The 17,240-nt window shown below is 42.3% G+C and overlaps 1 protein-coding gene across 2 annotated transcripts in view; it reads right to left on the minus strand.

Annotated features, from left to right (window-relative positions):
• dlc1 (DLC1 Rho GTPase activating protein) overlaps positions 1–17,240 on the minus strand; it is a 77,173-nt gene that overhangs the window by 21,042 nt on the left and 38,891 nt on the right. Inside the window, exon 1 of one of the 2 annotated variants that reach the window (XM_062387535.1) lies at positions 2,947–3,223. The exons of the other annotated variant lie outside the window; for it this stretch is intronic. Within the exon in view, the coding sequence (XP_062243519.1) occupies positions 2,947–2,959 (13 nt within the window). The 5' untranslated portion in view covers positions 2,960–3,223. Of the gene's footprint in view, positions 1–2,946; positions 3,224–17,240 lie in introns of those variants that run through there. 2 annotated transcript variants of the gene reach the window in all.

The raw sequence follows: 17,240 nt of genomic DNA on the forward strand, positions 1-17,240 counted from the left end.
GCCACACAGGATGTCTGAAACATGTTTATCAGGCGGAATAAGGGTGAAACTCAGAAGCACAATTCAATCTGAATGTATTACTTTTATATGGACATAAGTGCAGAGGAATCCACGGTTGGAGTGAAAAAGTTGTGTATTAGCTCTGGTTGGTATGAATGAGAAAAGTCAACAAATTGAGACACACTGCTTCTCAGAGGGAAAGAAAGATGAGAGCAACTATATAGACAACATGACTAATAAGAGCCAAACTGATGCTAATAAACAATTTCATATGGATCACGAGTGGCTTCTCTCCTAAGCTTTGTCCGAAGATGAACTGGTGAGTCACCAATCAGGGTTAGGCTTCACCAACTGGCGGGCAGTTTTTGACTTCTAAAATTACTCATGATGGCTGTTCTTTGCTTTCACTTCTCCTGCCCTCACCCTCGCCTCCTCTGATCTCTCTGCTTATTTCAACTGTTCAGCCCTTCTCTTCTCTCCTTTCCTGTGGCAGGAAATTCTCACAATTGCCTGCTAGAGTTTCCCTCCATCGCAGGAGGCAGTGGGGTCTAGGTTGGCTGAGTCTGAATGCTCAGCTCCACTGGGAGTTCGTCAGCAGCTATAGCAAACAAAGGACGCTGCAACCCACCTCAAAGGCTGTGCTCCCTACATGGCAAACTGGAGGTCAAGAGTCTGAATACAGTTATCACTGGAGCTGGGACTTTGAAGTAGGCAGATTAAGAAGAATGCTTGACTAACAACTGTTGTGAATTGAGGTGGCTTATCTGGAATTACCCGATCGTCGCTGGGTCCCAAGAGTGCCGACTGCAAAACCGCCCGGATTCTTATCAACTCTAGGTCTGAGGGGGGCATTCTGAAGGAGCTGCAAAGTGGGTCTAGACAGGTGATGTGATAAACTAGGCCAGACTCCGCGGCTCAATTGTAATCTACAACATGCAACGCTAGGAGTCTGGATGCTGCCGATGTTTGACCTTCACCATGGAGGTGACCAGGACGAGCTGTTGAGTTGCCCAACTTGAAGAACATGTTTACCAATTGGTTCATGATCTAATGCTTTGGGAAGCAATTTCACGAATGATCACAATGTATTTAACAGCTTGTGTCTGTGTGAAAGTATCGAGAACAACTGGAGATAACAGGTTTTTTGAATGTGTCTAATGTAGAACCCCTTTCGTACTCTACTGGAATGCACAGACAGACGATAACAGGTTTTTTTCCTGATGGGTGTCATATTTTGTGATTTCACGGCTGAGACAGCTGGCTGTTCGCTGAGAAGGCCTGGCTGTTGGCTAACTGAGACGCTGCCAGGAATATCACCATCTGGCTGGCCTCAAGCTATGCCCCCTTGACTCACACACACACACATAATGAGGTTACAACCATGACCCATTCCAGCTATCTACCACCAGCCGGTGCAGACACGCATGCACGGACACATATGCATGCAACCACACAGCTGGCCCAGATGGATCATCTCAGAGCTAACCCCAGAGTCCCCTCTGCTCCCTGATGTCATATTTATTCTGCCACAGAAGTCCCTGGCTGAGGATCAGGTGACCAGGCCCATTCAAAGCCCCTGATAAGCTTTCCATGGCCAGACAACGGCATACCTGCCAGGAACCTCCCCCCCTCTTGATAGTTATCTTTTCTACAGCATATCCCAGCACAGCTCGGTACCTTCAACACTGGGAAGGTACATGTGAAAATGAACATATGTTTCTCCTCACAGGACATGAAGAAACTGTGTGCCAGCTGGATGTAAACCTTTCAGATAAGGCAGCAGCTCACTTCCTGCCTCACAAAAAAAGCAGATGAATCACTCTTGTTTGTTCACCTCTGCTCCAGCTCTACAAATAACCTATATCTATCCTGGACTGAAAGATATAGAGAGAAGTCTAGCTAACCCCTGTATGGGACTTTGTGGAAGTATGGCCACAGTGTGATATCTCTAAAATAGCATAATTGACCTTAAAGCATGGTGGCTGGACATCTGAGTGTCTTTGACCCTGTTGTTAATGGTTATATGGTTCAACTGAACCCCACTGCAGCTCCTATCTGTGTCAGACCTCAGGCAGCTGATAAGGAACCATGTGTTGGTTTAAACAGTTGAAACAGTTAAGACAAAGAGCCAACGGCCACAAATCAACTTAAGTCTACCAGTGCAGGACAGAAAATTGACTTTTATACAACCACAACACACATCCCCTCACATATTCCCTGTTGGCAAAAGGTCGGAAGTCAAGCAAAAGGCTCAGACAGTTAAAACAAACTGAATCACTGAAATGGCCTGAAAAGGGTCACAGACTGGTACAATACCTCTTGTTAATCTTAAAAGACACTAAATACGACTTAGGCAGGACATTACGGTTCACGACCCAGTTTCCACACAACTACCAAAGTTTAATTTAATCCTGTTGAACCCTTCCAGGGGAATTGAGGTCCGCTACTAGACTTTCCTGAGTCTGTGCGTAAAAGGACTTTCTCTACGCAGACAATTGTCTTAAAATCAGGAAAACATTATACATAGGGAGGTTTGTAACTAGTGTAATAGACAATCAATATTTAAACAGGATAATCAGTAAGTTTGGATGAAAGCTGGGGACATTTGGAGCCGCGGAGATCTGCGTAAAGCAGGGGGAGATTTCTTATCTGACAGCCCGCAGCGTTGCGCGATAGAGACGATTTAAAGAATGTTTTACTCGAGGGTACAAATCAAGCAAACCTCCAGACTCTTGAACACATAAAGTAACTCAGAATAAGCACACGGTAAAGTACAAATTATCTCTAGGAGTAACCTATGTTTTCCTGGACAAACAGGAAACCGCTTGATTGTATGGTCACGATTTGGCTAGATTTTACGCAAGAAATCAACGTCCCATCACCAGCCACTACTCATTATCATTGATTTAATTTCTCGTGGTAATGATATTTGTGTATAGGACTTACGTGTTAATATCATTTTCAATGTCTCGGGTGCGACCAGCCTCGGCTCTTGGCTTCGCCCCGGCAGCCTCCGACCGTCCAGTCAGCTCTACTCCGCTGTTGGGGACGAAGCGCGCATGATAAATCCAGAGCAAAAAGAAAATCTCAAAACTGTACAGTCGGCTGCACGTGTCGTCTGATTGTTGCACGAGACAGTAAATCCATGGTTATAAGGTGATTTGCAATACAACAGGATTCCCGGGACTTCCGACTGACTCCAGCTCGGTGCGCCTCTGAATGAAGCGCCAGCGGCAGCAGGAATGTGAATGGAGAGTTGTGTGATTCAGGCTTTAGGAATGGGCAGCTCTGCTCTGACTCCACCCCCCCCCCCCCAGCCCCAACGCTGCTTCACCTCCTCTCCCCCCTGATAAGGAGCTGGAGACACCCAGGTCCACTCAGGGCAGACCTCAGCAGTCAATAATGTGCAGGAAAAAGTGTTTAACGACTTCAAGACGGATAACGACCGAATCATAACTTGCCTTTGTTGATCATGACACAAAGCTGCTGTATTTAAATGGTGCTCTGGTGGCTCCTGTTCTTCTCGTATATGTCTTGTTTCCTCATCATTTGTATCTATTTTCATTGTCCGTGTGTTTGTGTGTTTATTACGAATTTCACCGCCATAAAATCGAAGGTTATTTTTCTGGCTCCCGGGGATCCCCCCTTTATTCATTTTCATCCCCTGCCTCGTCTTGAGCCTCAACCACCTCCCATATAATAGGCTCCGATCGACTCGGATCTGGGGCCGGGTTTGCATAACATTAGAAAACAGTGGAGACAACTGAGAGACGCTCCTTTGTGACCCCAGATTAAGTCTGAAAAGCGCAAGTGGCCCGGTGAATAGAGAGCTGCTGCAGGTATGGTAATGCCTCTGGCTTTGGCTTTGCCTCTTGCTCCTGACGCTCAGGTCTACTCTGCAATAACAACTCATTTTCGGGGGGGGGGGGGGTTCTAGTAAGTCATGATGATAAATAAGTTTGTTGAAAATACACTCCGACAACCATTTTAAACATCTAGAAAAAAGTATCAATGTAATCTAAGGCGGCAATTACAATAACGTACCTCAAGGCTACGAATTGTATTTTCTTCTTTTTAAACGCTTTTTCTTAAAATCCAAGCTGTGGTTTTGGGTATACGATTTAAAATCTCATTAAACGAAAGGTTTGATGGTAAAACTCCTAATATAGTTGTCCGTTCCCCTTTCCTCTTCTAGGAAATGTTTCATCAAAAGTTTTTCCTTCTCAGTGACCGTCAGTATCTGGCATGAGTTCACTCTGTGATTATGCCATGGAAACACACAGGGAAAGAGAGAAGTCACCACGTGGCAGGGAAAACACATGCAACCCAAAGCTTGAAGTGGTGGAGTGGGGGAGAGGATGATGCAGAAAACCCTGGCTGATGTGCCATCTGGCTTTTGGCTGTGGTGCACCCGCCCCAGCTGACAGGGGAGTCACATGTGATTCACCCAGAAGAGATGCTGCACGCTGCACAACTTTCAAAGAGCGCAGCATCACAAGTCTTTCCAGAGCAGGCGTTCATAAGAGGAGCCACTATTCATATCCAATTTTTTGCATGCCTTTTTTGCTGTGTCATCAAACCGATTCTTCGCTAATTAACCCAATTATCTGACCATTGATAACGAATATGGTTTGATTCTGATGCCATGTTTTAGAGGTCCAGCAAAGAGATTTAAAGACACAGGATTTCCATCTGTGTTCTGTAGCTGTAATGTATGTGGCAGTTGAACATATGGCCCAACAAAACCAAAACCATGAGTTCATTTTGTTATTAGTGCTACATATATGACTAATTGTTTAATGGGTAAGGTAAACATCTTCTTTAGTTGTAAAAAGAAATGATATGCAATTTTGTCTGTTTTATATTTTAAGTAAAGTGATTTGATTTCCCTAAGCCTCTTATTTTCACACATACATTACATCTGGAGGGACACTGACAACGAAAAATATGGAGGACACAGGGAGAATAAAAAGCAAAGACAAGGAGAGATGAAGAGAGATTATCAAACAAGACCAAATCCCCGAGCCATACTATCCGACCACCCAGAGGTTTTTACCCAAAACCCCAACCTACCCTCCCCAGAGATGGGTCAACCACCCTCCGCAGAGACAAGTTGGGGAGTCATGCTCTTAAGTTGTTTTGTGGAGATGAGAACAAAATAATGCCAGCGGTTGTTGATAAATGTGAGTGGTAAAATGTGAGATCAGACGAGCAGACTGCTGCTGCTGCCAGTTGCTTATTGGCAAATGAGTGTGCCTCTACAATTTTCATTCATCAAATCTTGTCAAGACTCAGGCGCTTGTTTGGCTCGTGATACGCATATGGATTAAATACACGCATATAATAAGGGCTTTGGACAAAAGAGAGGCAATGCAGAGATGCATCAGTGTTACCACGACAGACACAAGGGATTGGAACTGGTATTAAACATAAGGGAAAAGTTGGAAGGGAAAGATTTAGTGGATTATCGCATGATTCATATAGCCAGTTTTACTCATGTCTCAAGCTGTTCTAGATGATCAAATCTTATATTTATTGAAGCAAAAGTCCAGGTGTAAAAGCAAAAACCAACCACAAACATTTTATGTTAATAAAACGGGCCTTGTTAAGTTGTTGCTGCTGGGTTTGTTGGGTGAAGCTACTGTTGTAGGTTGTAAACTTTACAGTGTCACCTCTGACCCCCAAACACAGAAGGAGGGACCAGAGGAGAGAAATGGAGAAAGTGAGAAAGAGAAATAATTAAAAGAATTTATAACTTTATGAAGACACAGATGAAATGAAGAGAAGACATTGAAGAAAAGACAAAAAAGGACAGAAAAGAGAGAAGTAGGAGGATGAGGATGAAAGATTCCCCCCCCTGCGATGGATAGACCTCCTCTGGGTTCGCCTTGGGGTTTACGCTCCCCTCTCCAACCATTCCTAACCCCAAGCAGCGGGGCCAGGTGAGGGTCAGCGGACGGACGTGTCAGTCCACCACACACACACAGACACCCAAGGCAATGTCAACAAAGACTTGAGACAAAGGAGATATTAGGAGATAACCAAATTATGAGTCTGCAAAGGTCACAGTAGCCGTCCTATAAAAAAGATGAACATGTTAGGTGTGGTTCTGTGTAAATGTCTGCAAATGCCTAGACTCTGATTTCTTTATGGTTGACATAGTTGGCACCACTGGCAGGTTATAAAAAACGAGGAGAAGAACATTTATGTATTTATTACATACTTTTCACTGTTTACTACTTTCCTTGGTGCATGTGCTTGTATTTCAATTAGAGGCAGGGTATAGAGGGATAGCAACTTTTATTCTGCATCTAATTGTCAAAACTTTGATTTAAAGCCTCCCGTGATAAACTTGTGTCCTCTCCACAGATACAGTCTCAGATAACGACTTTAACTGCTGTGTGTGTGTAAGCAAAACCAAGTGGGTGAGTGAGAGGTGGGACTTAATCTTTTCATAACAGGAATCTCTAGAAATAGCTCATCCATGGTCTTGGGGATCAGCGCAGTGAGACACTGATTATAAAGAAAGAAAAAAATAATGAGAGAGAGAGAGAGAGAGAGAGAGAGAGAGAGAGAGAGAGAGAGAGAGAGAGAGAGAGAGAGAGAGAGAGAGAGAGAGAGAGAGAGAGAGAGAGAGAGAGAGAGAGAGAGAGAGAGAGAAAGAGAGAGAGCGAGAGCATGTGCCTCCACACACACAATGGCGAGGAGGAAATGCAGGGAGACAGAAACCTGGACCAGCACACACACACACACACACACACAAACAAAGGAAGTGTGAAGCAGACAGCGGGCCGAATGCCTCGCCGACACCCTCTCCGGGCTTTGATGGACTGACCACGATCACAATAGAGACAGGAGCCTGACACACACACACACACTTAAAAAAAACAATGAGTCGTTGCTGTACCGCCATATACTTTTCATCCATGAAGCTGTGGTTCTTCATGTTGGATCTCCTGCTTATCATTGAAGTTTCACTCATCCAACCCACGCAGCAGTGTTGGTCTTTTTAGTCTGTGCACGAGTACAAAAGCAAACTCTAAAGCAAGAGAACCACTGGACGTTTGCTGTGTGCCGGGTTAGGTTCTTAAGAGTCTTGGGTGTAGTTTTGTCTGCGTGTCCACTAACATGTAGACTGCACAGCTTCCCATGTTTTAAATGAATGTGAGTGAATAACAAGGGCAACTTTCAATTTTTGTGACACTAAGTAGGTTTAAGCATACAGTTGTAACTCCAACCGCAAAATAATAAGAATAGACCTAGCTTTTACTGGATTTCTGCATCTCTCTTCAATGTTAATCAACTCCAATGTACATTATTCTTGCTAAATGTTTCTGTGCACATGAATTAGTGTCTTGAATGTAAACCTGCGATACCCACAACAAACCTGTAGATGAATGAGATCAAGATCAAGTGTTCATATATCGTGGTGGATCTTTTGGCTCTACACAAATTGACTGGTGGAATCTGTGCTCTGTTCATCTCAATATGGGGATGATGTTAAAGACAAAATATTGTTTTCTGTTGTATAATATGGAGCATGGTTGGCCAGTGCGCCATGAAACTTTGCCTTTAATAAAAAACGATACAAAAAATATAAAAACATGGGGACATTCGTACATTGGCGTCCAGAGTTTGCATGGTTCTTAATGAGTTGGCTGTAAATCTTTTGATGTGAGCATCAGTACCATTTTTAAGGAGTTAAATCAATGTTTCTCTGTAAAGCACAACCATATGTGCCTCCTGCTTAACCTTGGCTCTTAGACAATGGAGTGGACAATCACTGGCCAACACTAATGTGCAAATGCTAAAGCAAACAGTGTGTGGGTTAGCTCATACACACACACACATCTGTACACTTACACACACAGCAAGCACGCGTGTGCAAAAACAGTAACTGGTTGTAGACTTACAGAACACAGATTGTATAATTCTCTAGCTGATTTTATTTGCACCTTAACAGCCATGCTGAATGCAAAGTAAATAAAGAGCTAAAAATTATAATATAGAATTCCTTCTCTTGCTGCTGAAATTCAGTGAGAAGGTGAAAGTATGTGGATTTTCTTTACAAAAGGAAGCTCTGGATCTCGAGGAAATTCACTCATCTCTTGTCTTGAACAAGATAAAGGGGCACTTAAAAAGAGCACTTACATTCACACCACTCCAAATTAGAGCTCATATTTTTCTTATTACACATGCTGGAGGGAAAGTAGCTTAGTGAAGGTTTCGCTTGAGGCAGCGAGACGGATGGAAGAGGAATCACAGAACCAGGGGGTAATTGTAAGAGATTTTTAAAAAGGAACCCTGACAACCTAAGTTGTATTTTGAGGATATAGAGAGAAGAGTAAACAGGTTGCCCACTAAAGCTGGTGAGATGATTTTGAAAATAGTACAATGTGAAGAAAGAAGTGGAAACATCTATTCAAACTTTACAAAGTTGTAAAAACTAAAGTGTTTTTTCTTCTGGTTGACATTAATCTCACTTCTAAAAGTCTCAACAACATTTACAGCTCAGTCGTTATTTAGTTAAAGTGAACGAAAGAAGTTGATATTATTTATTTTTACAGGATCCAACACCGAAGGGCGTTTCAACACAGACAAAATGTGTGTGTGTGTGTGTGTGTGTGTGTGTGTGTGTGTGTTTGGGTGTGGGTGTGCGTGTAAGACCACATTTTTCTAAGAATTACAAGAGGCGGAGGTCTGATTGGGAAACCAACATGAATACTTGGAAAGTGGCTAATGATGCCAACCAGCTGGCTGTGAAATAAGAAACACAACAACATTTTGAACTGTGCTGCACTGCCTGGAAAGTGAGGTTTAATAATTATAGTTTGAATTGAGAATTGATCTGCGATTCACACCACCAAGGCACCATTCCTTACTTTCATCACTCAAATACTAACCTTAGTTAGCATATGTAAAGAGGAAAATCCCACTAACCCAATCACGATCCCTTGAATAAACATTTAAAAACTGGATTAGCACCCAGTGGAGCAAATACCTTCACAGAGGCACAACAGTCCCCTTAAATTCAATCAGGCTTTACTTTGCAAAAGGTAAAAGGACCATCCCCTATATAAAGCAACAACGGAGAATAAATTAAACATCTACAAATCTGTCCACTGATACAGATCAGGATACTTCCAAAGGCTTCAGAACAGTAACTAAATGGCCTTTAAGGTGAGACTGTTTTGTCAATCACTTGCTCTTCTGCTTTGATTGCTCCCATCTATGTACCCACACAAATAAAAAGACTCAAAAACAGACGATTTTTAAATAGTCTCAAGTCTAAATAAATAGGTTCATATAAAGTAAATAAGTTCGGAAATGGTGCATTCGTCACACATGATTTGTTTTACCTAGGGGTACAACTAAAGTCACCTTACCTAATCCAACATAGCCTAGTAGGCTGTTGCGCGGGTTTAATAGATGACTGGTTTAAAATAATTATTCTTGAACACAAATGTTACGACATGAACCCATAAGAATGTATGTTCTGTTGTTTTTAACTGACATAATGATGAACTGTTGTGGATTTGAACAGAGTTGGCATAGAGTTGGAGGAGCAGGCATGGGTGTCAAACGTACGCCAGCAACCTTTCAGCAGCAGTGACTGATGGGCCCTCGGGTGCTAGATTTAAGTTGCATCGAGATGACGAGCCCTGCAGGGTGATGGGTGCATGAATGAGGAACAAGGTGGGGGTTGGATAAATGCTCAATGTGCAGGGAGAATGAAGATATATGACATCAGGGTGAAATAAGTTGGTGGGTGCGACAGATGCCTGTTCATTCCGTTTGTGTGAGTGGTATGTTATTATCCTGTGATGGTGTTCTGCATATGCATCACCATACGGAGGTGTCCAATAACAAGCTTGACAATATAAAGTGCACAATTCTCTTTCCCTTTTGTACGTTCTTTCCTGTTTTTGACTTCTGTCACGGACTCCTGGACCTATGAAGACCAAATTCCAATGTCACACATGTCCATTCTATCCCTCTGTCTGCAGAAGCAGCCAGTGAGTAATGCAGGAAGTTCACGCTTTAGTCTTCCCTGGCCTGACCCATGACCTCCTTTGAACCTTGACCCCTCGCAAGCCATGTGACAAACCGTGCAGACATCTGGGCTGTCATGACAAACACAAACCAGGTTCATCCGGGGAGATTATCGCTGATCCAGAGGCTCCTTCGGCAGAAGAGCAAGGAGCAGGTTTGAGTTTCAGAGTGATTTCTACCAGCTCCCAACTTCATACGGCGTCTGAGATCTTATGCTATTTCTTAGCAGATAAGAGGAGAGAGAGCAGAGCCACAGATAAGAGAGATGGGATGAATGTCAGACACACCATGACAAATCCTATTCCAGAACTGAAATAGAAAAGAGATCAGTGCCTGAAATAAATTTCTAAATCCTTTTCATCATTGCTGAATATATTACTTTTATAAACCTGATAGTGATTGAAAGGTTTCCACTGTTTTGATACTAAACCAATAATCTACTTACAGTGACTTAAAACATGTGATTACTTATATTCTGATTCATCCTAGAGATTAAAGGTCTTTTTGCTTTGTGTGTTGGTAATTTTCTGCCCTTCACTTCTAGCCTGACAAATCCCAGCAGGAAGGCAGACATCAGGCCGTAAATATTAACTCATTCCTCATGTGACAACCCTGACCTACTAAACTGGAGATGGACATGAGACTCATGCACTCCCGTGCAAACCTACATATTAAAGTAGCTTTTTGTAAGCGCTGACCAACAAAGAAGGTTTTTCATTATTACTATGAAGAGCCTTAGTTGAGTTAGAAAAATCTAAATGTTTGTCTTTGAGCATAGCTGACCCATATCCAGTGAATAAGAATCTAAGGAATTTGACAAATTAAGCCAAATACAAATAAGCAGAAGGGAGTCTGTGTGTTTAGCTGCGTTGGAAGAAAGTGGCATCTTTGGCAGAGGACAAAAACTCACTGTAAACGCCCTGACATCCTGGTTTTCTTCATAAAAAAGAGGGCATCGTAGAAAAGTAGGACACAGGGTCAAGGCGTCTATTAACCAAATAAAAATGATTAATTGATAATATTAAGGAACTATATAGCTTGGGAGTCAAATCCGATTTTGGAACAGGGGCTTCAGGTTTCTGTGATGGTACATTTTCTCTGGTCACTTAAACACTTTATGTGATTAGCCCTGATGCCCTGAATCCTGCTTTAGCGACTGACTGTCTCCGACACTGAGACATAGCTGGTTTATTTACTTTAGGGGCTAATGGACAACACTGATGGCATTTGTGGATGGGGGTAGGGGTGGGGTGGCTGCTTTGGGTGATGAACAGGAGCTTCAGTCAGACCTGTGTCCCCCTCCCTCCCTCCCTCATCCCACTGCTCCTCATCGGCCCCAGTGGGATGATAGCTAAGCTCCTGAGGAGGGAGGGGGACTAATACTCTCCAGCTGGAGGTTGGCCACAGTGACAGGACCTCCATATGCCCAACAGATTGAGCTGTGGCTCTCATCACTGACCCCTCTCTTTCCAAGACTGGTGGAATGGGAGTGGACAGGAAACATAAAACTGCAATGCAGGAGAGACAAGGGCAGAAAGGCAGGACAAGATTCTGAATGACGATGTCATTAAAGGTTTAAATCGGTCACATAGTAGATGAGTGCGAATAAAATATAATTATACAGTAGAAGTGTGATGAAAAGGAGTAGGCCAGGGAATGAAAGTGTACCTGTAGTAGCTGTGATAGTTTTAGGCTTAAGCTGGTTCAAAATGTTATCACCAAAACAAATTAAGATACGTCAGCAGGGATCCTTGAATGACGCAACACAATTTCTTATCAATCGATCCATATGGTGAGACAGGCATTAGCCAAATCATTAGAACTCATCTTTTGGGAAGCATAGATATCTGCACATAAGGGAACATTAAAAAACACTCATGCTAGTGCTAGAAAAATTTTGCGGATCATTGATGTCTATTCAGACCTTAATTGCAATTTAGGAAATTGTTAAAGAAGACAAGCAACCAATCAATAAACCAACGCACCAACCAACCAACCAACCAACCAACCAACCAACCAACCAACCACTGTATGAGCCACACCACTAGCATGGCTAAAAATGGCCTTTGGAGAAGAAACTAAGGGTTCTTAGCTCATGCTGGTAAAAATTCCAGTCTTCCCAAAAAATGGACTGGAAACTAACTCAAGGTATCTTTATTGAAGTAATTGGTAATTCTCTTATTGAAAATGAAGAAAAAAGTCATTCCATGTTAATTGATAATGTTTTGCATTTCACTCAAAGGTACATCACATGATACCAGTGTAGGTCACACATACAACTGTAATTTCTACCAACAATGGTCCCTGTTTTCTTAGAGGACAACAGAGTTCTCATTATACTTGTGTTGAGATGATATGGCCAAAGAGAGATCAAACTACAAAAAAAATGTTTAGGGCCTTTAAGAACAATAAAATCAAGACACGCTTCCTCACATTAAGTGCTGCGGCCAGAAGAGGCTGCTGGGTTACTGAGTTCGGCCTTTATTCAGCCGCAGGTCGAGGTTTTGAACTCCATCCTCAAAACGGTCATGCTCACGAAGCTTCAGACAGCCGGGCTTTTCTAGCTCACATTTCAGTGCAAGCATACTGTTAAGAGCCACTCAGGTGGTTAAGATGACAGCTATGTTGACACTGCAGAAAGACAGGCCAAGAGAATAAAGGACCCAACATGTTTACCACTCATTATCTTTCAACAGAAAGCTGTTTGTGCAGACACAAGAAAATCGAAAGGTATGTCAATCAAACAAACCCTCAATTTCAAAACATTTTCAGAATGTCTTGTTCATATCATTACGGACTTTCTGCTTTATTTAATAGCCAGCGAATGAACAGGGAATTTGTTCAGAGGGAATGTTTGTGACCTGTTACGCTGTTTAGCCCAAGAAATGTTGGGCAGACATTAAGTTCACTGGCCCTGACCTCAACCACACACACACACACAAAAGACATTAAGTTGTCAAAGTGTCACTTAGCCAACATGCTAATTCTATGCGCTCCAGTGCTTGTATTATACCAGCTGTAAGGAGCTAAAGTGGAGGTTGGCCTGAGCACAGAGGGTGACAACACTCAGCCAGTGGCCCCGTGTTCACCCATTCAGGGTGGCAAAGGGGTTACGATCCCTGAGTGACAATGAGGTGAAAGGTCACTGGCAACAACTCTCGATCAGAAGGAGAAAGGGACATTAAATGGCTACTTAGTCTCGAGAGAGATTATGTTGAGCACGTTGGGGATCTGTGTTGAAGTTGGAAACCTAACGTAAAATAAAGTTTTGGCCACATCTCTCTTTGAGGTACAGAGACAGATGAATTAAAACACTGGATGCATTTGATACTACTTGATGATTGTCCAGAGAAGAACTTGTGATTTTGCCCTCAACAATCTTTCCTTTGAGATTCTCAGAAAAATATTTTTAAAAGCCTGAGGGCATCAATAACTCCTTCCCCAGATGCTCACAAGAACAGCTGATGTTGGGTGCTGTTCAGCTCCAGGCTTCTAATCCAATTCCTACCGACTGATAATCAGACGATTCTAGTTAAATATCACATGTAGTCGCCAGAGGTGTTTTGTCATGGCCTAGTCATAACATTTAATTCATGCTTTTACAGATCTAACTGCTTCGAAGACAGTGCAGGTGAAGGAGATATTTTGAAAATGGTCATCTTGACGGTTCCGTTTTCCACTGTGATATGTTCTCAGCTGTCAGGGTGTTGAAGTCCTTACTAACATAATGACAAATGCAGGATGGAAAGTATGTGGGGCGGGAAAAAAACTTAAATACTAAACCCGATGATCCACAGCGGCTCTTGACCTCCTCACAAATAAGAATACCAGCCTGTTTCCTGCATAGAGAAAATGAAAGGTCCGGGGACAGGTAGCACATTAGGTGGAGGTGGGATGTTTCTTTAAATGCCATTCTGGAGACCAATGAGTTACCTTCACAATTTCCTTCAGCAGCTAAAAATGTAATAAATATTTGGAATCTGCGAAGCAAACGGATGATCTTGAGGGCTGGGGCAACGCATCGACGTAATCGATGAATACGTAGATTTGCCTAACATGTGTCGACACGTCGTTAGGAAGGTGGATGCACAAAGCGCATGGACTCTTCTGTTTTTTATAGGTAAACTTCATTTAATGGTACATATTTAGGTAAATGCATTTATTGTCTCCTGACCAATGCAAACACAGGAATATCCGGTTGTGTTTATGAATGACACTTCACTATTTTAAACTCTATAAAATGTCAAGGTCTATTATCAAATCTTTGTTTGGTCATCCCTTTATTTCTCATGAACTTTTTGTCTCTTTACAATAAACACACTAAATAATTAACTGTGACGAACTGCTTAAAATCCAATTTAAAATTGATGGGTCAAAAATACAAACAAGATTAACTTAAAATCTCCTGTGCATTGACTCAGTAAATAAAAATGGCAAACCCACTGAAACCCAGAGGCAGACACTCAGGAAATGAAGGCCCTCTGGTGAGTAAACAAACAACATACCATGAGATCAGGGACCCCAAGAGGCAGTTAAATCACCAGAGATGAGACCGTCTTAATGGGGCAACAAAACTTGTTCTAAGTACCCATCTGGGATAAATCCTCCTGGAATGTAGCTGTTCTACAAGAAATGACCAGTAACATGTCGTCATGCCATCTTCCTATATCGTCTCACATCTCAGGTACTAAAACTGACGACCTTGGACACAAAGTATTCAAGACAGCTTTGTCCTTCCAAAATTGTGTGGACATCTTCAACATCTCCAATTGGACATAAACTTCAGTTCACTGTTATTCTGACCCCTGTTTACCATCTTCCCTCAGATGGATGTGCCGTCTGTGTGTGCATGAAGAAGTGCACCTACCTCCACCGTGCACACACAGATGGTCAAACTCTCAAAGTTATACTTCTTTTTTTTTTTTAAATAGAGATCTGCATTTACATTTATGATAGTGATATACATGAATGCACCCCCCACCCTTTATTCCATGTTTTAGGAGAACTTTAGACAATACAATCTCAGGCATTGAGCAAACCACAAATCACCAAACCCCCAAAGCTCAAATTGTCACACACCTTTAAGACCTGAACTCTGTAAACTGGCAATGTGCTGCTGATGAAGTTACTGTCCTCTATGGGACCCAATTGTGCAAAATAATACATCATTATTGTATATGTTGTAATTCCTCTCTTCCCTCATCTGTTTTCTCTATCCCTTGCTTTTTTTTATTTCAGCACTACCAATAAACACTGCTTACAGCAGCACTTACACCATTTATGCTGAGAGAGGGAGGAAAGGTGGAGGAGAGGACCGGCCTGAATGTCTGCAGTGTGAAATCAGACATTCTCAAGTGACGAGGCAGGAGTGGATTCCACAGTGTGTGCAAATATTTGTGCACACCACTTTGGGAAACCCAGGCTTTGCCAAATCAGGAGTTCTGTGAGTGGCGGCTCAGTAAGGATCTGCGCCCCATCGCTGTCTGATGTCAATGGACACTTGAAAAAGCCAGCTCATTGTTCCAGCTCAGCTATATATGGATGTTTGGGTCTGTCAAGGAGCCTAGTGTTTGCCCGAGTTCTGCTCTGCAACAATCACACTACCTTCCAGCTGCATGAGCGATACGTGGGAATTGAATTGGACAATGAGAAGTCAAGAGCGCTCCTCGAGTGGGCTGCTTGTGGTATTGCTGAGAAGTTCAAGACGTCTCACTTCAGTGATGATTAGGGAAAAGAGAATCAGAAATCAAAGAATGAGCTGATCAGCATTCTGCTCACAAATCAGCAGACTGAGACTGCAACTACACATTTATAGTGCTTATGGCTCTGGATGTATGCTGTGTATTACTCCCTCTGTCTGTCTTTTGATGGGTTTAAACATTGTCCAAAGTAAGGAAAAAAGCAAACAATGAAATGAGATGATGTTGAATGGCATTTAAGTTGGAAGCTCAAGACCTGCTCCCAGGATCAAACATCTCTTCATGGTTCAGACTTCTGCTAAAGACAGACAGACAGGTAGACAAGACAGAAAAAGAAAGAGAGGAGTCTTATGATGAGCGAGTCAAAAGAGGCATTGAGTGAGTTCATGTGTTAAAAGGAGAAAGTGAGAAAAGTCTGAAGGACAGGGAGCGCGGAAGAACAAGCAAAGTAAACAGGTTTGGCGTGAGCTCTCTGGAGTCACTGGGTTTAGCAAAACATTCCAGAGTCTTCGAAACAAGCGGCCTTGTGAGTGCACAGGGGCAGAAACAAGGGGGCTTTAAAATCACTGAACAGGAACAGTGTTGAAGGACTCTAATTCAATCATAAATATCTCCCTCACACCCACATGTCAGGTTAAATGACTACAAGTCATGTAAATAACAGCAGGATGAACAGTGAGTATTACCTGGACAAAACTGCAAGGACAATAAGGTTCACTTACATTAATGAACTGAAGCAGACATTATATAGTCTGTTAGTACAGTGGTTTCTACATTTGAAACTGAGAAAAACCATCAATACATAAACCTGCTGAAATCAGACACTGACACATCCAATACTGCAAATGAAAAACTATTCAGTTCTGAAATTAGACAAAACATTGCATGGCTCTCTAGAGTACCCTTTTGGTGATGTGTAGACATGTTCTATTTATTACTAACTCAGGGATTTGCTAAAAAATATATATGTTACAATAATTAAGACAAAGTCCACCAAAAATACAGCTACTGGGCTTGCTTGTCAATATATCAACTCAATGCTGCTTATGTGTGTGACACTGCAGTGATGTTTGGAAAAAGGTGGAAGTGACCGAGAGTTTATTTCCCAGGTAAGGAATGAACCCTCTGATGGTTCCACATTATGAAGTAGTTATGGAAATTCTGACTATGAATTTATAGAATATGTTTATAATTTCAATATCCTACTTCCTTAACGACTTAAAACATTTTTTTTCCAACAAATCAAGTGCTAGGTAAAACAGTGCTAAATATACAGTGGGGAAAAAAAACACAGTTGGGGAAAGACGGATGACGAGACAGAGGAAATACAGTACTGTATGTCCCTGGCATGTGTCCCATAGTCATGTCTGGTCGAGCTAGACTGTAATCTTACAGTGCACACACACATGCATGCTAACACAGTAAAAGAATCTGTGCAAGCTTTTAGGTATGCCCTGAATAACACACACTTACACACCCACCACACAC

The sequence above is a fragment of the Platichthys flesus genome, chromosome 5 (assembly GCF_949316205.1).
Source record: "Platichthys flesus chromosome 5, fPlaFle2.1, whole genome shotgun sequence".
NCBI lineage: Eukaryota > Metazoa > Chordata > Actinopteri > Pleuronectiformes > Pleuronectidae > Platichthys > Platichthys flesus.